Genomic DNA, 22,442 nt, shown 5'->3' on the forward strand with positions numbered 1-22,442 from the left:
TTGACAGTATTGCCCCCATAGTTAAATTTTACCTTTGCAAGAAGCTCAAAACGGCAGGAAGAACAGGTTTTTTTGTTCTCTTTCGCCAAAGTCTGTATAGATGGACCACACCAAGGTTTTGTGACTTCTCCCCTTCTCCTGCCAACCACCCCCCCTCCACCCCCAACTCTATGCAGCCTTGTGACTTCTCCTCTTCTCCCCCAAACTCATTGCAGTCTTGTGCCTAGTTCCGATTAGCACCTCCCTCCACGGGCTCAGTGCAGAAGCCTTCTGATCGGCACCTCCCTCCCCAGGTTCAGTGTAGCAGCCTTCTGATCGCCACCTCCCTCCCCGGGCTCAGTGCCGAAGCCTTCTGATCGCCACCACTCCCCCACCCTGCCCCTGGGCTTGTTTTCCAGCCAAGGCCCGAGCCCGTGTCCGGGCGCGGGGCCGATTCTGACGCCTAGACTATGACCACCCACCAGCCCTGCTTGAAGATGTTCGGTAGTGGCGCGAGTAAAAAAAAAAAGGAAACATCAGAAATCCAAGAAACTTCCATGTACTCCGTTGAAAAGGTAAAAAAAAGTTGAACTTTATTATGGATATTTCAAGTGTTAGAGACTCCCTCCAAAAACTTCGATAAAAACAATGACGTCTTTCATCGCCAATTTTTCAACGTGCGTTGCTTTCTGTTAACTCACCAGAAGGTTTTTCAGGAGTGGCCAAATACGTCGACTAAGGATAAAAACATTTTGGGCAAACTGCGAAAAAAGCTCAAAATCGGCGCAGACATGAGAGAACACCCTCATGACGTCAAAAAAAACCTAATGTAGAAAAATCGTAACTAAAGCTGTTACACCGGCGCAGATTCCAGGGGGAAGCTTTGAATTAAATAATTACGCCAGAAAAAATGTCGCGTGCCAAAAAAACGGCGCAAATGACCCAGAAAAATTGAGCCCTTAGAAACTGTACTTTCCCAAGCAGTAAAGAAAAATTCTACTACACAGCAGCCCGAAAAACTTAAGAGTTTCAGGTAGCTGTGTATAGGCTCCAAACACCAAAGCACTAAATTAAGGATTATATCTTCCTCATTTGCAACATCTATAACTGTCTGGCCAACACTCACTAACATTATAACTGCATTCTAACAATTTTCCTTGGCTGTAACTTCCTTTGACATTAGATCCTTGTATACAATCTCCAGCTCTCATATTTCCTCTTTTGATAAACACAAGACAGTCTTAACTCATCAAAGCATTAGTGATTGACCAACAAAGTTATTTCTGTTGAGCAGCATTATTCCTGGAAGTCCCTTCCCACCAAGTGAAACATAATAATCCAGCCAAGAACTAGCAAAACTCTTAATAATGGCAAATGAGCATATGGTTCCCATATAACTCAGTGTGTAAATGCATCACCAAGTCATGCAGTCCAAGAAGGTTGCTGTCTCTATCCCTGCTCTGCATTAGCTGATCTCAACCAGGACAGCAATGAGGATGCAGTAATTGACATTTGGCTAGGAAGGTTGAAGTCTGCCTGGGCTCTTGCTCTCTACCAAATAGTCCCTGCTGTAAATGCACACATATGAATGTCAAATAACGACATGATGTGGATTGGATATAATGGCTTCCCATAATCATATGGTCACGTAACACTCACTGTCAAAAATCACATTTAACACAGGCAAAATAGTTTAGAATCATCTCAAGTTTACAGAGCGTAAAAGATGGGTGGCCAGCCAGGAGTGCATTGCAATAGGTAAGTCTAGAGATAACAAAGCTGTAGATGAGGGTTTCAGCAGTTGATAAGCTGAGGCAGGGACGGAATCGGGTGATGTTCCAGATGTTGGGAAAATGTTGGAGTCCATTATTAAAGAAGCAGTAGCAGGACATTTGGAAAAGCAAAATTCGGTCAGGCAGAGTCAGCATGGATTTAAGAAGTCATGTTTGACAAATTTGCTGGAATTCTATGAGGATGTAACAAACAGGGTGGATAAAGGGGAACCAATGGATGTGGTGTATTTGGACTTCCAGAAGGCATTTGACAAGGTGCCACATAAAAGATTACTGCACAAGATAAAAGTTCACAGGGTTGGGGGTAATATATTAGCATGGATAGAGGATTGGCTAACTAACAGAAAGCAGAGAGTCAGGATAAATGGTTCATTCTCTAGTTGGCAACCAGCAACTAGTGGGGAGCCACAGGGATCAGTGCTGGGACCCCAACTATTTACAATCTATATTAATGACTTGGAAGAAGGGACTGAGTGTAACGTGACCAAGTTTGCTGACGAAACAAAGATGGGAGGAAAAGCAATGTGTGAGGAGGACACAAAAAATCTGCAAAAGGACATAGACAGGATAAGTGAGTGGGCAAAAATTTGGCAGATGGAGTATAATGTTGGAAAGTGTGAGGTCATGCACTTTGGTAGAAAAAAATCAAAGAGCAAGTTATTATTTAAATGGAGAAAGATTGCAGAGTGCTGCAGCGCAGCAGGACCTGGAGGTACTTGTGCATGAAACACAAAAGGATAATACGCAGGTACAGCAAGTGATCAGGAAGGCCAATGGAATCTTGGCCTTTATTGCAAAGGGGATGGAGTATAAAAGCAGGGAAGTCTTGCTACAGCTATACAGGGTATTGGTGAGGCCACACTTGGAATACTGCGTGCAGTTTTGGTTTCCATATTTACGAAAGGATATATCTTCTTTGGAGAAAGTTCAGAGGAGATTCACTAGGTTGATTCTGGAGATGAGGGGGTTGACTTATGAGGAAAGGTTGAGTAGGTTGGGCATCTGCTCATTGGAATTCAGAAGAATGAGAGGTGATCTTATCAAAATGTATAAGATTATGAGAGGGCTTGACAAAATGGATGCAGAGAGGATGTTTCCGCTGATGGGGGAGACGAGAACTAGAGGGCACGATCTTAGAATAAGGGGCCGCCCATTTAAAACTGAGATGAGAGGGTTGTAAATCTGTGGAATTCGCTGCCTCAGAGAGCTGCGGAAGCTGGGACATTGAATAAATTTAAAGACAGAAATCGACAGTTTCTTAAACGATACGGGGATAAGGTGTTATGGGGAGCAGGGAAGTGGAGCCGAGTCCATGATCAGATCAGCCATGATCTTATTGAATGGCGGAGCAGGCTGGACGGGCCGTATGGCCTACTCCTGTTCCTATTTCTTATGTTCTTATGTGAAAATAGGCGGTCTTAGTGATGGCGCGGATACGTGGTTGGAAGCTCAGCTCAGGGTCAAATATGACACCAAAGTTGCGAACAGTCTGGTTCCGTCTCAGACAGTTGCCAGGGAGAGGGATGGAGTCAGTGGCTAGAGAATGGAGTTTGTGGTGGGGACCAAAGACTATGGCCCAGAAATTGCGGTCAGAGACTTCCCGCGGACAGATGCCTCCGACCTGAAACATTTCTACGAATCTACCTGGTGGTCTGGGAGGTTCGGAGACTTGCGGTCAGAGGCTCCCATATCTCAGGGAATTAACTGCTTCGTACATGTCCCTGAGATCACGTGGGCCGTCCCAACCAATCTAAGTAGTGATATTCCCATTCATACTTATGGTGAGTTCCTTACATACAGAATCATCATAAGTATGAATGGGAATACCCCCAAAAACGCACAAACACATAAAATAATTTTTTTTTTTAAATCACATATTTAAAATTAATCAAAATGGAATTTAAATAATTATTTAAAACAAAAATGTAACTTTTTGAAAAATAAATGTACATATTTTAAAGAGTTTAAAAATAAACTTACCTTTTAAATGTTTAAATTATAGAAAAAACATTTATTTTTCAGTCCTTTAAAAGTTTTACGCTGATAAAAGCAGTCATAAAAATTTCACTGGCATTCGCTGGGCAGAAGTTGTGCTAATAGGCCAACTCTCCACCTGCGGAGGCCCTTTACTTCCGGATTCTTGACAGATCGCAGGTTCCGAGTTTAGACACATGCTCTTCGCATGTCATAACCTGGAATTTGCGGGCACCTACGGGTGCGTGCACACCTCATCCGTGTCCGTGGGGGCCGCAAATTCTGGGCCAATGGCTTTGGTCTTCCCAATAATTAGTTAGAAGAAATTTCTCCTCATGTAGTACTGGATGTCGGACAAGCAGTCTGACAATTTAGATACAGTGGGGGGCTCAAGAGAAGAGGTGGTGAGGTAAAGCTGGGTGTCGTCAGTGTACATGTGGAAACTGATTTTATGTTTTCAGATGATGTTGTCGAGGGCCAGCATGAAAATTATAAATATGAGAGGACCAAGGATAGATCCTTGGGGGAACACCAGAAGTAACAGTGTGGGAGCAGGAAGGGAAGCGATTTTAAGTGATTCTCTGACTATGATTAGATAGATAAGAATGGAACAAGACAAGTGCAGTCCCACCCAACTGGATGACGGTGGAGAGGCGTTGGAGGAGGATGGTGTGGTCAACCATGTCAAACGCTGCAGACAAGTCGAGAAGGACAAGGAGGGATAGTTTACCTTTGTCACAGTCAGATAGGACATCATATGTGTCTTTGATAAGGGCCATATTGGTACTGTGGCAGGGATGGAAACCTGATTGGAGGGATTCAAACATGGCGTTCCTGGAAAGATGTGCACAAATTTGGAAGACGACAACATGATCAAAGACTTGAGAGGAAAGGGAGATTGAAGATGGGGCAATATTTGCAAGGAAAAAGGGATCAAGGGTTGTTTTTTTTTGAGAGGGTTGATAACGGCAAATTTGAAGGAGTGACAGTACTCGAGGAGAGAGGACTGTTAACTATCTGGTAACATTGGAGCCAGGAAGGGAAGTTGGGTGGTCAGCAGTTTAGTGGGAATAAGGTCGAAGGAGCAGGAAGTGGGTCTCATGGATAAGATGAGCTCGGAGAGGACATATGGCGAGATAGGAGAGAAACTAGAGAAAGATGAGCATTCAGAAGTAGGACGGAGGGAGGGGTGGGATCCTTCGAGGAGGTTTGGCCCGGTGGGCTCGGGGAAGAGAAGGAAGTGATAGAGGCAGATCGAATGGTGCAGACACCCACCAGGCCAGCAGTATCTATTCACAATATCATAATTTGCTATCAGTCCAGATGATCCTTGACTGAATGAAGAATATCTGTACTGATTTACATTTCAAATTAAAGTGTTTCGAATACCCTGACTCCCCAAGCTCCCGCATGAAAATAACTGACTTGACTGCGACCTTAGCATTCAATAATTATGACAGAATAGAGCGTTTTTGGAAGCATAAAGTTGAGGATGTTGATCCCATGGAAGGAACAAGTAGAACTGGGTAAAAGTAATTCAGGAAATACGATCCTTTCTACTTGGACTTTGGATTCAAATTTGCTGGCTCTGACGAAAATCGTCAACCACAATGCTTTGCTTGTGCTAAACTTCTTACTCAGGATAGCATAAAACCAAGCAAATTAATATGCTACTTGAAGAGCAAACATCCTGCCCTTAAAGATAACCCACAAGATTGTTCCAAACAAAAGCTCTTTCAACTGAAAGGACAGATGAAGGTAATCAAGGAAGTTCAATAGCTGTCTCGTGGTAAAGTTTTGACAAGAATCTGCGAACTCAGGAATGAGTGCCACAGGTTTTTGACCAACTCTGAATCACTACTTCTCGATCAGTGCTTCCAGGCTATTTGGGCTATTTGGCCGACATATTTGACAGGTTCAATAAACTTAACCTTTCGTTGCAAGGCAACAACAGTTACATACACAAAAAAAGTACAGAGCTTTGCCAAAAAATGTTTTACTTTGTAGCTATGCGCTGCAAGACAATGTAACTACATTCCCAACATTGTCTTCTGTTATTGTGGACTGCAAAATGTCAGTCCGAGAAGATAAATACTGGAGCTTTGCACAAAATTCAGCAACTATTTTCCTAAAAAGAAGCAAATGAATTGCAGGCGCAACATACTGCGGATGCTGGAAATCTGAAATGAAAACAAAAAATGCTGGAAATACTCAGCAGGTCAGGCAGCATCTGTGGAGAGAGAAACAGAGTTAACGTTTCAAGTTGATGACCTTTCTTCAGAACATTAACTCTGTTCCTCTCTCCACAGGTGCTATCTGACCTGCTGAGTATTTCCAACATTTTGAGATTTTATTATAAATGAATGAGGATTTTGCCCGAGTTCAAAATCAGTTTTCAGAGAACTTGTAGCAAAGGCCAATGTTGCCATGAGCGTAAAAGAGAATTTGATCGTCAGAGCTGGTGAGTCTGTTTGAGAGACAATTTTAAAGTCATGCTTCTTGATCAGTTATGGCTCTGGCTCTCAATTTAAAAAAAAAGAGTTCCCCAAGTTCTCCAAATGAGCTACTGAAATACCTCTTGTCAGCTGTGGCTCCATAGGTAGCACTCTCGCCTCGGAGTCACAGGTCTTGGGTTCAAGTCCCAGAAACTTCAGCTCAAAAATCTAGGCTGGCATTCCAGTGCAGGACTGAGGGAGCACTGCACTGTCGGAGGTGCCATCTTTCGGATGAGACATTAAACCGAGGCCCGTCTGCCCTCTCAGGTGAACGTAAAAGATCCCATGGCACTATTTCGAAGAAGAGCAGGGGAGCTCACCCCTCCCCCCTTCCTTGTACTGGCCAATATTTATCCCTCAATCACCATCATTAAAAAAACAAATTATCTGGTCATTATCACATTGCTGCTTGTGGGAGATGCCATGTTTCCTACATTACAACAGTGACTACACTTCAAAAAGTACTTAATTAGCTGTGAAGTGTTTTGGGATGTGCTAAAGTCGTGAAAGGCACAAAAGTCTGTGTAAAGTGAGATTTTCTTCACTTTTTACACCAGAAATAGCAAGAACGTAGAGACCGATTTGCAGTTGAATCTCCACAAAATGAAACCGAGATTCCACAAATTGTGCACTACGCTCATCCTATTTGCATGAGATATGGGTGAGTCATCAAGTGTTCTCTTATGCTCACGTTTATTCAGTTGTATAGTACTGGTACTGTGCTATTTATGTTGCTTTTTGTATTGAGCAATATGCTATGTTAGCCAAGAAAATAAAAGCTTCTTGTTCTGTGCAAAAGTACAGGAGGTTAAATTACTGTTCATCAGTCATCATCATCATCATTGGAAAGGGACGCATACCAAATCGGCAGTTTGTTTTACACCACACCCGATTTTCTTTTTGGAAAATTGTGCACATTGTCAAACAGGCTGCCAATTCATGATCGATCATTTCGTACAACTGACAGAAATCAATTTCACCCCCAGATTCTTTTGGGGGGGGGGGGAAGGGGGATGAGGGGGGGTGGGGGGGAGGGAAGACACACATGGGGCGTGAATCTCCAAAGGGAGGAGGATACAGGAAAGAATGTTTGGGAACTTCTACTCTACATTATATCAAAGCCCTGCCCAACAGCTAGCCAAAGTTCACAAGATAACATTAAAGCAGGTAGTCCAGTGGCTGCATTTTTTCATAAGATATTTGACTAAGCAGAGCACTATCCTACTTGGAGAGAACACCACAATTTGGGGAGAGTTAAATGCTGAACAGAGATTGAAAAAAAAAGCTTTTTATGTCTAATATGTTGTGGCACACCCAACAATCCCCTAACACAGCAAACTCCCAAACTAAATTGTGCAATCAGGAGCTGCATAGAACAGCGTCCAAAAGCTTTCTAAAATAAGATTAAAAGTTACATAGGATATACGGCAGAGAAAGAGGCCATTCGGCCCAACCAGCCCATGCCGGCATTTAAGCTCCATTCGAGCCTCCACCTGTCTTTCCTCATCTAATTCTATCAACAAAACCCTCTATTCCCTTCTCCCTCATATGCTTGTCCAGCCTCCCCTTAAATGCACAATACAATTCACTTCAATCACTAACTAACTGTGGTAACGAGTTGCACATTCTCACCACTCTTCGGGTAAAGAAGTTTTCCTTTTGGCTAAGATCATGCGTAACTGACCTGACAGGGGAGTAACCATGACCCCAAAGTGGTTCTCCCTGGATCAGGAAGGTGGTTCTCCTATGCTTTTTGGAAATAGGAGGTGGGTGGGGTGGATTGACCCATCCACCTCCACGAAGGTGTGTGGGGGGCCTGACCCATCCACCTCCATGGCACGAACTGGTATTGCAGTACTTCCAGGAACTGTGCAGTGGCTCTCGGCCTTTTGGCTAAGAGCATTGGCGCAGAGTGATCCTTGATGTGTGCAAGGTGACCTCTGGCGTTTGTGATTTGACAAAGAATTGGAAAGATTGGCTACGAATAAATAATAATTTAAAAAAAAAAATGTTTTTAAAGTTTTTTTCTAAATTCCCTATTGGATTTCTTGGTGACCATCTTATATTGATGGCCTCTAGGTATGCTCTTCCCCACAAGTGGAAACATTCTCTCTGTATCCACTCTATCAAAACCTTTCATAATTTTTAAGCGCTCTATTAGGTCATCTTTCAGCCTTCTTTTTTTCAAGAGAAAAGACATGCAATCTGTTCATCCTTTCCTGATATACATACCCTCACATTTCTGGTATCATCTTTGTAAATCTGTAAATCTCCAGTGCTTCTATATCCTTTTTATAATATGGCAACCAGAATTGTAGGCAGTACTCGAAGTGTGGCCTAACCAAGGTTCAATAAAGGTTTAGCATAACTTACCTACTTTTCAATTCTATATCTCTGGAAATAAACCCGAGTGCTTGGTTTGCATTTTTATGGCCTTGCCAACCTGTGTCCCAACCTTTAGAGATTTGTGTATTTGTACTTCTAGATCCCTTTTGTTCCTCTACCCCACCTAGACTCACACCCTCCAAGTAATATGTCCTCCCTCTTTTTCCCACAAAAATGTAATCCCTCACATTTATCTTGTTGAACTTCATTTGCCCATTCTGCAGGTTTATTAATGTCCTCCTGCAATTTGTTGTAGTTCTCCCAATATTGACTATCCCCACCCCCCCCCCCCCCCTTATCTGGTGTCATCCGCAAACTTAGAAATTGTGTTTTGGATTCCAAAGTCTAAAACAGTGGTCCCAGCACTGATCCTTGTGGTACACTACTACTCACCTTCCGCCGCACCACTGTGAATAGCTACGCTTTACTTCTATTCTCTGCTACTTGTCCCCTGACTCTACATTCTCTGACCTTGTTCATCAGTCTATTATGGGGTACCTTATCGAAGATCTTTTGAAAATCGAAATAAATTACACCTACTGCATTACCATTGTCTACTCTATCTGTTACCTCTTCAAAAAATTCAATAAGGTTGGTCAAGTAAGACTTTCCCTTTTGAAATCCATGCTGACTATTCATTATATTATTTTGGGTTTCTAGATGTTCTATTTTCTCCTTTAGTAGGGATTCCATTATTTTTCCTACAATATAACAATATATTCAAATATATTGAATGAGCCATCCCAGATGTCTGAAGCACCTCCCATCTTCTTGAGAAACCAAACAATGTCAGTACAGGTGGTTACCATCAGCTTCCCAAGCTGCAGAGAACATAAATTCTAATATCCAAAATTCTACTCCACTGCTCACCAACCTACTCCCTTACCCCCAATACATTTTATTCAAAATATTGATCTTGGTCCATTCTACTTCTGTAACCTCCTCCATTGCTATATCTCAGCACATGTCCTCTGCACTTCCTCCTCTCACTCCATCTTCAGCATTGTGGTCTTCAGCCATCTTGGCCCTAGACAACTCACAGTCCATCTGCCAAAGGTTCCTCAAAAACTCTTCAGTTATGTCTTTGATTACTTTCTCTTGCTACTATTCAGTTTTTGCTTCTATAAAACTTCAAAACTTTTACTGTTAAAAGGTGATATGCAAATTTAAATTATTCAAGTTTTTTTTTTAAGTTGAGCAAATGGCAAGTCCACACATTTATCAGAATAAATGCATGACTTGTACATCAAGGAAATTGTTTTTATGTTAATTCAATAATCAGGTGGTTTGCAAGGTATGAAGCGTTGATATACGACACATATTGTGTGTCACATATGAAAAGCAATTTCACCGATCGCTCCCCCATCAAATTCCTGATCTTTGCCAAGCTGTGAGACACCTGAATGCTGAGATTGAGAACTAGCAAATGAAAATAAAGGCAGAGGAAAGTGTAGCCTTTTCTAAATTTATAGTTCCTGTACTCAGCAGATTTCCATAGATGATAAATTTTAAAGATTTTTGGTGCAATCACACAACAAGGTTTGTGTTGATACAAAGCAGTTTTGGATCAAAGCTAAACTTGTTAAATATAGAATGGGTATCAAAACTCCAACTGACCAAAGTGAAGCAGAAGAAGACCATCTCCGACAGAGTCTCACTCCTCTGTGCCCTGGTATCGTCAGATCCTCACTCCAGAGTCAGGCTGCATTTATACTATTACTGTTTCACACAAACAGTACAGTTATAGTATAAAATGCACATTTTCTTATCCAATTAACAAACCAAAAAATTACCAAATCAATTTGCATGGTTTAGATGGATCAAGCAACCCAAAATTGCCGAATGAAGGCTGAGGTTTGGCATTGTGTCAAACATGTTCTAGTTGGATAATTGTTTACAATGTCACAGCCTAACGCTAAGAGTTGCAAATGAGTTATAAAAAGAATACTGCCAGTAGCCATCGGAAGGCTGTAATATCAAAAGGTTCAAATTAAGTGGAAAGAAGCCATTACGTGAATTAATAAATTATTACTGCCAAGAGAAACAAACTATTTCCATAACTACTGGAGCTGGTGGACTGTTTTATTTCTTCTGTTTTGCCAGACACAGATTTTATCATGAATACTGATGGCCATACTAATAATCTTTACAGCTGATGTCTAATAACATTCGTACTGAAGGATAATGCACTGACGTCCATACAGAAGGATTAACAAATGTAGTGCAGCCAGCGGCTGATTAGAGAAAAATAACACGAACTACTCACTGAACATGTCGAGTAATGTCAAATCTAGAATGCTTCTTACACAAGCAATGAATTTTAGATAGCACAATGTTCACTGCAATCAAAGCAAAATTCTTACTATTGTAAGAAATACAAAACGTCACTCAAAAATGGATACTACTACTGCCGAAAATGTTTATAGAACTGCAAGATTTCTCTGTAAACATATATCTTGCAGCAAGATGGATGTCAGTAATATTTGCAAGTGTCAAAAAAGTTTGAAAGTGATTTGGCCAAACACCCCAAAGAGTTGTGTTTTCAAAAAAAAAACTTTTCCAACTTCTAGTCAACTTTCTGTGGTGTGACTTTAAAAAGAAATGCAACAGGCATTGTTGAAAGACAGAGTGATACTTGTGGTTAAATAGTGAGGAGCTGTTGAGTGCCAGCTCATTTACTCACCCATTGTAGTGAGCTTTCACTTTGATAGAGTCACCTGTTCCATACTCCATGCTGTCATCCACTCTCGTAGGCATGACACAACTGAGACTCCACCAGCGGACAGGTTCAAAGTAAACCGGGGGGTGGAAACACAACAAACTTTGGGACAAGATCGATGGGAAGCTTAGTTACATCAACCCGCTCTCAAATCCTCGTCTCAAATTCCAGTTTCTCCTCCTTTCAGGAAAGATTCAACACCAAGATTTCCAAATTTCACCTCAAAAGTCCGAGTTGCGTCAGAAATGCTAATCCAGAAATGTAAAATAAAAAGACTTTCGATGAAATTCTTCTATTTTTTGTATAATATTAACACGAAATAAGGCCAGTTTTGACGGACTGCGTCCCGCTCAAACTTGTTGGTGCCGACGCCGCTCTGCGGGTCTCCGGAGGACAAGCGGACACTTTCTCTGGCGCTGCTCGCTCGCGCTAAACAAATGGCGGTTGCAGGTTAACCGACAATTTCGCCCCGCCCCCCGAGCGCTCCTCGCCAGCAGCCAATCGCGCACCATAACAGGCATACCTGTCTTCCCCCCAGCGGCCGCAGCCAATCCCGAGGGAACGAGAGGTGAAATCATCCCTCGGCCAATCAGGAACAAACTGAGATCTAACCAATCGGATGGAAGGATGAGTTTTTTTTTTGTACCGACAGCCAATCGCATGAAGGATCAATCTCTTCGCCTCCAAAATAAATCACCTGTAACCAAAGGGGCTTATTCTAACTCATAGAAAGGAAGACTTGCATTTATCAGCTGTGGCTCACTGGGTAGCACACTCGCCTCGGAGTCAGAAGGTTTGGGTTCAAGTCCCACTCCAAGAACTTGAGCACATAAATCTAGACTGACACTCCAGTGCAGTACTAAGTGAGTTGTGCCGTCTTTCAGATGAGACGTTAAACTGAGGCCCCGGCGTCTGCCCTCTCAAGTGGACTTAAAAGATCCCATGGCACTATTTCGAAGAAGAAATATAGAGTGTTATCCCCGATGTCCTGACTAATATTTCATCAGCATCATAGGCAGTCCCTCGGAATCAAGGAAGACTTGCTTCCACTCTTAAAATGAGTCCTTAGGTCAAATACGAGTGTCACAGGTGGGACAGGTTTGCCGCACAATCTTTCTGTTGCCTGCGCTTGATTTCTGCATGCTCTTGGCGATGAGACTCAAAGTGCTCAGCACCTCCCAGATGCAATTCCTCCACTTAAGGCAATCTTTGGCCAGGGACTCCCAGATGTCAGTGGGAATATTGCACTTTTTCAGGAAGGCTTTGAGGGTGTACCTGTAATGTTTCCTCTGCCCACCTTTGGCTCGTTTGCCGTGAAGGAGTTCCGAGTAGAGCACTTGCTTTGGGAGTCTCGTGTATGGGAGAAATTTAGAACTCAGCAGAGGAGGACAAAGGGTTTGATTAGGGCAGGAAAAATGGAGTACGAGAAGAAGCTTGCAGGGAACATTAAGGCGGATTGCAAAAGTTTCTATAGGTATGTAAAGAGAAAAAGGTTAGTAAAGACAAACGTAGGTCCCCTGCAGTCAGAATCAGGGGAAGTCATAACGGGGAACAAAGAAATGGCAGACCAATTGAAAAGTACTTTGGTTCAGTATTCACTAAGGAGGACACAAACAACCTTCCGGATATAAAAGGGGTCAGAGGGTCTAGTAAGAAGGAGGAACTGAGGGAAATCTTTATTAGTCGGGAAATTGTGTTGGGGAAATTGATGGGATTGAAGGCCGATAAATCCCCAGGGCCTGATGGACTGCATCCCAGAGTACTTAAGGAGGTAGCCTTGGAAATAGCGGATGCATTGACAGTCATTTTCCAACATTCCATTGACTCTGGATCAGTTCCTATCGAGTGGAGGGTAGCCAATGTAACCCCACTTTTTAAAAAAGGAGCGAGAGAGAAAACAGGGAATTATAGACCCGTCAGCCTGACCTCAGTAGTGGGTAAAATGATGGAATCAATTATTAAGGATGTCATAGCAGCGCATTTGGAAAATGGTGACATGATAGGTCCAAGTCAGCATGGATTTGTGAAAGGGAAATCATGCTTGACAAACCTTCTGGAATTTTTTGAGGATGTTTCCAGTAAAGTGGACAAAGGAGAACCAGTTGATGTGGTATATTTGGACTTTCAGAAGGCTTTCGACAAGGTCCCACACAAGAGATTAATGTGCAAAGTTAAAGCACATGGAATTGGGGTTATGTGCTGACGTGGATTGAGAACTGGTTGTCAGACAGGAATCAAAGAGTAGGAGTAAATGGGCACTTTTCAGAATGGCAGGCAGTGACTAGTGGGGTACCGCAAGGTTCTGTGCTGGGGCCCCAGCTGTTTACATTGTACATTAATGATTTAGACGAGGGGATTAAATGTAGTATCTCCAAATTTGCGGATGACACTAAGTTGGGTGGCAGTGTGAGCTGCGAGGAGGATGCTATGAGGCTGCAGAGTGACTTGGATAGGTTAGGTGAGTGGGCAAATGCATGGCAGATGAAGTATAATGTGGATAAATGTGAGGTTATCCACTTTGGTGGTAAAAACAGAGAGACAGACTATTATCTGAATGGTGACAGATTAGGAAAAGGGAAGGTGCAACGAGACCTGGGTGTCATGGTACATCAGTCATTGAAGGTTGGCATGCAGGTACAGCAGGCGGTTAAGAAAGCAAATGGCATGTTGGCCTTCATAGCGAGGGGATTTGAGTACAGGGGCAGGGAGGTGTTGCTACAGTTGTACAGGGCCTTGGTGAGGCCATACCTGGAGTATTGTGTACAGTTTTGGTCTCCTAACTTGAGGAAGGACATTCTTGCTATTGAGGGAGTGCAGCGAAGATTCACCAGACTGATTCCCGGGATGGTGGGACTGACCTATCAAGAAAGACTGGATCAACTGGGCTTGTATTCACTGGAGTTCAGAAGAATGAGAGGGGACCTCATAGAAACGTTTAAAATTCTGACGGGTTTAGACAGGTTAGATGCAGGAAGAATGTTCCCAATGTTGGGGAAGTCCAGAACCAGGGGTCACAGTCTAAGGATAAGGGCTAAGCCATTTAGGACCGAGATGAGGAGAAACTTCTTCACCCAGAGAGTGGTGAACCTGTGGAATTCTCTACCACAGAAAGTAGTTGATGCCAATTCACTAAATATATTCAAAAGGGAGTTAGATGAAGTCCTTATTACTCGGGGGATCAAAGGGTATGGCGAGAAAGCAGGAAGGGGGTACTGAAGTTTCATGTTCAGCCATGAACTAATTGAATGGCGGTGCAGGCTAGAAGGGCTGAATGGCCTGCTCCTGCACCTAGTTTCTATGTTTCTATGTTTCTATGCGAACGATGTGGCCTGCCCAGCGAAGCTGAGCAAGTGTGGTCAGTGCTTCAATGCTGGGGATATTGGCCTGGTCGAGGACGCTAATGTTGGTGCGTCTGTCCTCCCAGGGGATTTGTAAGATCTTGCAGTATTTCTCCAGCAACTTGAGGTGTCTACTGTACATGGTCCATGTCTCTGAGCCATACAGAAGGGCGGGTATTACTACAGCCCTGTAGACCATGAGCTTAGTGGTAATTTTGAGGGCCTGATCTTCAAACACTCTTTTCCTCAGGCGGGCAAAAGCTGCACTGACCCAATCCACGTCCGGACCAGGGTCAAACAGGGCTGTGTCATCGCCCCAACTCTCTTCTCAATCTTCCTCGCTGCCATACTCCACCTTACTGTCAACAAGCTCTCCGCTGGAGTGGAACTAAACTACAGAACAAGTGGGACCAATATTTATCCCTCAATCAACATAACAAAAACAGATTATCTGGTCATTATCACATTGCTGTTTGTGGGGGTTTGCTGTGCATAAGTTGGCTGTCGCGTTTTCTACATTACAACATTGACTACACTCCAAAAAGTACTCAATTGGCTGTAAAGCGCTTTGAGACGTCCAGTGGTCATGAAAGGCACTATATAAATGTAAGTTTTTCTTTATACAGCGCTTTTCAGGACCTCAAGACATACCAAAGCACTTTACAGCCAAAGAAGTACTTTTGAAGTGTAGTCACTGTTGTAATGTAGGAAACCCTGCAGCTAATTTGCACACAGCAAGGTCCCACAAACAGCATTGTGATAATGGTCAGATTATCTTTTTATAGTAATGTTGGTTGAGGCATAGATATTTGTCAAGATACAGTTCAAAATAGTGCCATGGGATCTTTTACATTCACCTGAGATGGCAGATGTTGGTTTAACATCTCATACAAAAGACGGCATTTCTGCTAGTGCAGCACTCCCTAGATTTTGTGCTCAAGTCTCTGGAGTGGGACTTAAACCCACAGCCTTTTGACTCAGAGGCGAGAGTACTGCGCACTGAGCCACAACTGACAGCAATAGGAGGGAGGAATATTTCTTGTAACCTATGACAGGTAAGGATAGTGACATCTGTTGTCTAAATCTCAGTCATCTGCAGCCAATCACAGGAGAAATTATGCTTTGTCCCAATAGCGGTATCAAGAATTTTGACAAATGGTAAACCACTGCAAGAAATAGATTCCAGGATGACATTGTGCCCATTTGTATACAGTACAGTGCTGATTTTTTTGGAGGTTAACAGGTTGAGGCATTATTTTATGATGCTCCTGTGAAGCATCTTGGGTCATTTAACTACATTAAAGGCACTATATAAATAAAATTTGTTGTAGTTATTGTTGTGATACAAAATTTGACACCGAGTCATATAAGGAGATATTAGGGCAGTCTTAAAGGATGAACGAGAGGTAGAGAGGCAGAGAGGTTTAGGGAGGGAATTCCAGAGCTTAGGGCCTTGGCAGCTGAAGGCACGGCCACCAAAGCAGGAGCGATTATAATCGGAGTTGCCCAAGAGGCCAGATTTAGAGCAGCACAGATATCTCGGCGGGTTGTGGGACTGGAGGAGATTACAGCGATAGGGAGGGGCGAGACCATCAAAAACAAGATGAATTTGTTATTTATCTCATTGCTATTTGTGGGACCTTGCCATGTTTGCCTACATAACAACAGTGACTTCGCTTTACAGAAAATAATCAGTAATTAAATGTTTTGAGACATCCTGAGGAGGTGCTATATAGATGCAAGTTCTTTAGTTCTATAAATGTTATTCTTTGACCGCTACATATGGATGTAATCACGCAGCATCACTCGCAGCCACCTTTTGTAGATGGCTTTCAGACAGGAAAATCGCACACACAAATCACTTCATTTTAGGGCGTATAAGAAAAGACTGGACAATTAATACTGCCAACATTTCAAGAGAGCAGCCTTAGATGCCTGGAATAGTGAAAAGTGTAATGATTATGGGAACTGTTCAATGTTTATTGAGAATGGCTGAATTCTTACCTTACCTAAGAACAAAAGAAATAGGAGCATGAGTAGACCATACGGCCCCTCGAGCCCGCTCCGCCATTCAATAAATCATGGCTAATTTGATCTTGGTCTCAACTCCACTTTCCTGCCTGTTCCCCATGACCCTAGGCCATTTAGGACTGAGATGAGGAGAAATTTCTTCACTCAGAGAGTTGTTAACCTGTGGAATTCCCTGCCGCAGAGAGTTGTTGATGCCAGTTCATTGGATATATTGAAGAGGGAGTTAGATATGGCCCTTACAGCTAAAGGGATCAAGGGGTATGGAGAGAAAGCGGGAAAGGGGTACTAACGGAATGATTAGCCATGATCTTATTGAATGGTGGTGCAGGCTCGAAGGGCCGAATGGCGTACTCCTGCACCTATTTTCTATGTTTCTATGTTTGACTTCTATTTAGTTGAAGAATCTGTCTATCTCCGCCTTTAATATATTCAATGATTCATCTTCCACAGCTCTTTGGGAGAGAGAATTCCAAAGATTCACGACTTTCTGAGAGAAGAAATTTTTCCTCATCTCCATCTTAAATGGGCAACCCCTTATTCTGAAACTATGCCCCCGAGTGTGATTACCTTAGAGTGATTAAACTCTTGCCTAAAAATCTCAAGGTCTTGCAATAAAAAAAATTTGATACTTGCAACAAAAAATTCCATTCTTTCAGTTGCAAAATACTAAATATGGAAGATTTCCAGTTAACATAATATGACATATTTCACAAGTTGATCTTTGTGAGAAACTTAAAACGCTTAAACTAACTTGGAAAAATAAACCACTTCTTTGAAACTGACCCAACCAGGATTTGGGAAGCTGGCTCTGCCTGATTACCTACCATGTTACCTGACAGATTGAAACTGCTGTAACTATACAGATGACCATGTGCTCCGAGTTGTGTGAAAATTGCGTATTGTTGAATAGTTTGAATTTTAATCTTTTTTTTTACATGGTTCTGATCAGCCCCAGTAAAACATGACTATAATTCCTGTCCAAAGTATGACTGAACATTCCTTCTTCTTCTTCTTAGGCAGTCCCTCGGAGTCAAGAATGGCTTGTTTCCACATTAAAAGTTAGTTCTTAGGTGACTGATGAGTCCAATACAGGACCTATAGTTTCTGTCACGGGTGCAGCAGGTGGTGGTTGAAGGGACGGGTGGGTGGGGTGCTTGGGTTGTTGTGCGCTCCTTCCGCTGTTTGCGCTTGGCCTCCGCTTGCTCCCGACAAAGAGACTCGCGGTGCTCGCCGCCTTTCCAGATGCTTCTCCTCCACTTTGAGCGGTCTTGGGCCAGGGATTCCCAGGTGTCAGTGGGGATGTTGCACTTTTTCAAGGAGGCTTTGAGGGTGTCCTTGAAGCATTTCATCTGCCCACCTGGGGCTCGCTAGCCGTGTCGGAGCTCCAAGTAGAGCGCTTGCTTTAGGAGTCTCGTGTCGGACATGCGGACGATGTGGCCCATCCATCGGAGCTGATCGAGCGTGGTCAATCCTCCTGTGTACTTCAGAGACTGAACAGCCACACACTCCTGAGTTGTAAGCACACCTTTTTGGCTGAAATGTGGCTCTTTGAACCAACCCATATATTCAATCATTCCATCAAAGCCCTTATGCATGTTTTATCATGTCCAGAATCGATTATTACAACACTCTCCTCAATGGCCTTCCACTGTCCTCTCCCCACAAACTCCAACTAGTCCAAAACACAGTTACCGCATCGTGTCTGGCATTAAGTCGCACTCTTCCATCTCCCCCGTCCTTGCTAATTCACACTGGCTCCTCCTCCTCCAACACATTAAACATAGAAAAACAATATCTCTCCCTCTCTCTGGGTGGCAGGTTTCAATAATTAAAATGTTTACATTTTCTAACTGTCAATAGATGGTAATTAGGGGCCCAAGTTTCCACAGGATAAAAAATGGGCGCCTCTCCGAGCTGGGCGCCCGTTTTTCGCGCCTAAAACGGCGCCAGGAAAAAAACACGCTATTCTCGAGCGCTTTGCAGCTCCTTGTCTGTTTGGCGTGGCGCCCAGGGGGGCAGAGCCTACACTCACACCGATTTTGTAAGTGGGAGGGGGCGGGTACTATTTAAATTAGTTTTTTTCCTGCCGGCAACGCTGCGCGTGCGCGTTGGAGCGTTCGCGCATGCTCAGTGTGAAAAAAACATTGGCACTCGGCCATTTTTGTAGTTCTTTGTAGCTGTTTAATTTTTGAACATTTTTTAATAAAAGCACATTGCCATCAGCACTGAGGCTTTTTGCAGCCTTCTCACTGTCTCCTTCCCCTCCCCACCCTCCACGGCAACAAACGGCGGTTTCCTCCCCCTCCCTCCCTTCCGCGGCGGCAACAAACCGCTGTCTCCTTCCCCTCCCTCCCCTCCGCGGCAACAAACCGCTGTCTTCTTCCCCTCCCTCCCCTCCGCGGCAACAAACCGCTGTCTTCATCCCCTCCCTCCCCTCCGCGGCGGCAAACGGCGGTTTCCTTCCCCTCCCTCCCCTCCGCGGCAACAAACTGCTGTCTCCTTCCCCTCCCTCCCCTCCGCGGCAACAAACCGCTGTCTTCTTCCCCTCCCTCCCCTCCGCGGCGGCAAACTGCTGTTTCCTTCCCCTCCCTCCCCTCCGCGGCAACAAACCGCTGTCTTCTTCCCCTCCCTCCCCTCCGCGGCGGCAAACGGCGGTTTCCTTCCCCTCCCTCCCCTCCGCGGCAACAAACCGCTGTCTTCTTCCCCTCCCTCCCCTCCGCGGCAGCAAACGGCGGTTTCCTTCCCCACCCACCGCGGCAACGAACGATGGCTGAAGCACTTTCACACAGGTAGGAAGATGGTTTATTTAATCTTTTCTTTGCTTATAAATGTTTATTCAGGTTGGATTTATTTGTATAATATTTGTAGAAGTGTAAATAAGGATTGATTGTAGAATTTAATGACTTCCCTTCCCCCCCCCTCCCCCCCCACCTCGTTCTGGACGCCTAATTTGTAACCTGCGCCTGATTTTTTTAATGTGTAGAACAGGTTTTTTCAGTTCTACAAAAATCTTCACTTGCTCCATTCTACTTTAGTTTGGAGTACGTTTTCACTGTGGAAACTTTGAAATCAGGCGTCAGTGGCCGGACACGCCCCCTTTTGAAGAAAAAATTATGTTCCAAAGTAGAACTGTTCTACCTCACTAGAACTGCAGAAAAAAAAATGTGGAGAATTGCGATTTCTAAGATAGTCCGTTTTCCACCAGTTGCTCCTAAAAATCAGGCACAAATCATGTGGAAACTTGGGCCCCAGGTGAGGTAATTAGAGATTATTTGCGTCATAAAAGTTATTTTTTAAAAAATGAACGTAATTACAGTGAGGAAAATATTTTGTCTCTGAGCTCAGTGCATTTTCTGAAGTTTATAAAATGCAAATGAAAAGCTACTACAGGTGTGTAATCACACACACACATACTCAATGTTTATTAAAAAAAACACTTAATATACAGTTTACCTCAATAAAGGTTTGTAAATTTTCCTCTGGCTTTTCTTCAAATAATTTTCAAAACATTTTGAGCAGCAACTACTAAAATACCCCTTAATACAGCTGAGTGAACGATAAACTCATAAATCCTCGGAAATGAGGTACACAGTTCAGACTACAGAATCCAAATTCAGCTCAAGTCACATCCCTTGGCAAAAATATTTGAATGGAATGTCTGTGGCGATTCTCCGATCTCCCATTGTAACTATACTGGCGAATGATCAGTGAAACCCCAGAAAAATTGGCGGAAATGGCAGTATTTTACACCATTTCTTCTGGGTTTCCATAAAAATTACAGTGGCGGTTCGGAGAACCTCTGTGGAAATTCTACTTCCATTACGTCCAAGCCCAGGCTTTTGGGAGATGCTAAAGCTTTCAAGTGAAAGCTTTAATGAAGGCAGTATTGGACACAAAAGGTACTTCAATGGATATATTTAATCATGTCATTGTGATTTTTAAAAAATTGTATAAATGCTTATGTTGTGTATGAAGAAAGAGTCAGACTGAACACTGTGAGCTCAAAGTAAAGTGTGACCTTAATCTTTTATTGCAGGTCTCCAGAGTGCCTCTCCAACCTGTGAAGACTCCTTAAATACCTGTGCTCCCAAGGGATTATGGGATCCCTTGGGATTTCAGGGGATGAGCCCTCTGGTGGCTGTACAGAGTAAATACAAGTTTACATGTATAACACTTCCTCCCAAAGTCAATAGTGCAACTATTTACAATGTGAGTCGATCTCGGGCCCTTCTTGCCCTGGTTAGTCGTCGCGGTGTGAAAGCTCGTGTTCTTGAATCATTTGTTGGGCCCTCGCTGGGCTGTTGTGCAACTGGCCTTGCTGGGCTGCCTGATGTGTTGGGCCCTGCTGGGCTGCTGTGGATGATGGGTTCTGCTTCGTGGTCAACCGTGGTGCCTGTTGCCACTGGTGTGTATGTTGGGGGATCAAAAAAGATAGGGTCCAAGGTGGGTTGCTCAGGATAGTCCGTGAATCTGAGTTTGATTTGGTCCAAGTGTTTCTGGTGAATTAGTCCATTTGAAAGTTTGACCCGAAACACCCTGCTCCCCTCTTTGGCCACGACAGTGCCGGGAAGCCACTTGGGGCCTTGTCCATAATTTAATACAAATACAGGATCATTGATTTCAATCTTGCGTGACACATTTGTGCTATCATGGGGTCCTTCATTGAAACATCTGTGAACTCATGTGGAAGCAAGTCATCCTCGTTCGAGGGACCGCCTATGATGATGATCATCATCATGGTATGCACTTGGTTGAAGCTGCCTGCTCTCTACCTGTTCATGTAGATCAGGGTGAACTAACAAGAGCCTTGTCTTAAGTGCTCTTTTCATGAGCAGTTCAGCAGGTGGGATCCCAGTGAGTGAGTGGGGTCTCGTGCAGTAGCTAAGCAGGACTCGGGATAGGTGAGTCTGCAGTTAAGCTTTCGGTTACCCTCTTCAAGCCTTGCTTGATGGTTTGCACTGCTCTCTCTGCCTGACTATTGGACGCTGGTTTAAACGGGACAGATGTGACATGTTTGATCCCATTACGGGTCATGAATTCTTTGAACTCAGCACTGGTAAAACATGGCCCGTTGCCGCTCACCAGGACATTGGGTAGGCCGTGTATGGCAAACATGGCCCGCAGGCTTTCAGTAGTGGCAGGGGATGTGCTAGCCGACATTATCTCACATTCAATCTGTTGTGTATGCATGCCTGTTTACTGTGTGATGTCTGTAACACTGTTATGCCACACTGAATGTACCCTTATACTGTATACACCTTACCTGGACACCAGAGAGTGCTGCTGCTGGAGACCTAAGGGTTACACTGCAGGTAACCCAGTATAAAATGGAACAGCTTGTTGTCCTCACTCAGGAGCTGCAAATAAAGGACTACAGGTCTACACAGTTTAAGTATCATACCCTGCCTCGTGGAGTCCTTACTAAAGGTGCCTACATACACTACACAATCCACTTGGAGTACGCGTCTACAACCACAAGGAACATTTTACCCAAGAACGGGCCTGCATAGTCGACGTGTACCTTAGACCACGGTTTGGAGGGCCAAGACCATAAACTTAGCAGCGCCTCCCTGGGTACATTGCTTAACTGCGAGCATGTATTACATCTGTGAACGCAGGACTCTAAGTCCGCATCGATACCGGGCCACCACATGTGGGATCTAGCTATCGCTTTCATCATTACAATGCCTGGGTGGATACTGTGGAGGTCATTGATGAAGATGTCTCT

The 22,442-nt window shown here is 43.7% G+C and overlaps 1 protein-coding gene across 1 annotated transcript in view; it reads right to left on the reverse strand.

Moving 5' to 3' along the window:
- Window positions 1-11,510, reverse strand: part of prkcz (protein kinase C, zeta) — a 608,260-nt gene extending 596,750 nt beyond the window's left edge. Inside the window, exon 1 of the mRNA XM_070860461.1 lies at window positions 11,310-11,510. Within this exon, the coding sequence (XP_070716562.1) occupies window positions 11,310-11,383 (74 nt within the window). The 5' untranslated portion in view covers window positions 11,384-11,510. The remainder of the gene's footprint in view (window positions 1-11,309) is intronic.
- Between the last annotated feature and the right edge of the window lie 10,932 nt (window positions 11,511-22,442).

The sequence above is a fragment of the Pristiophorus japonicus genome, chromosome 18, assembly GCF_044704955.1.
Source record: "Pristiophorus japonicus isolate sPriJap1 chromosome 18, sPriJap1.hap1, whole genome shotgun sequence".
Taxonomy (NCBI): Eukaryota; Metazoa; Chordata; class Chondrichthyes; family Pristiophoridae; genus Pristiophorus; species Pristiophorus japonicus.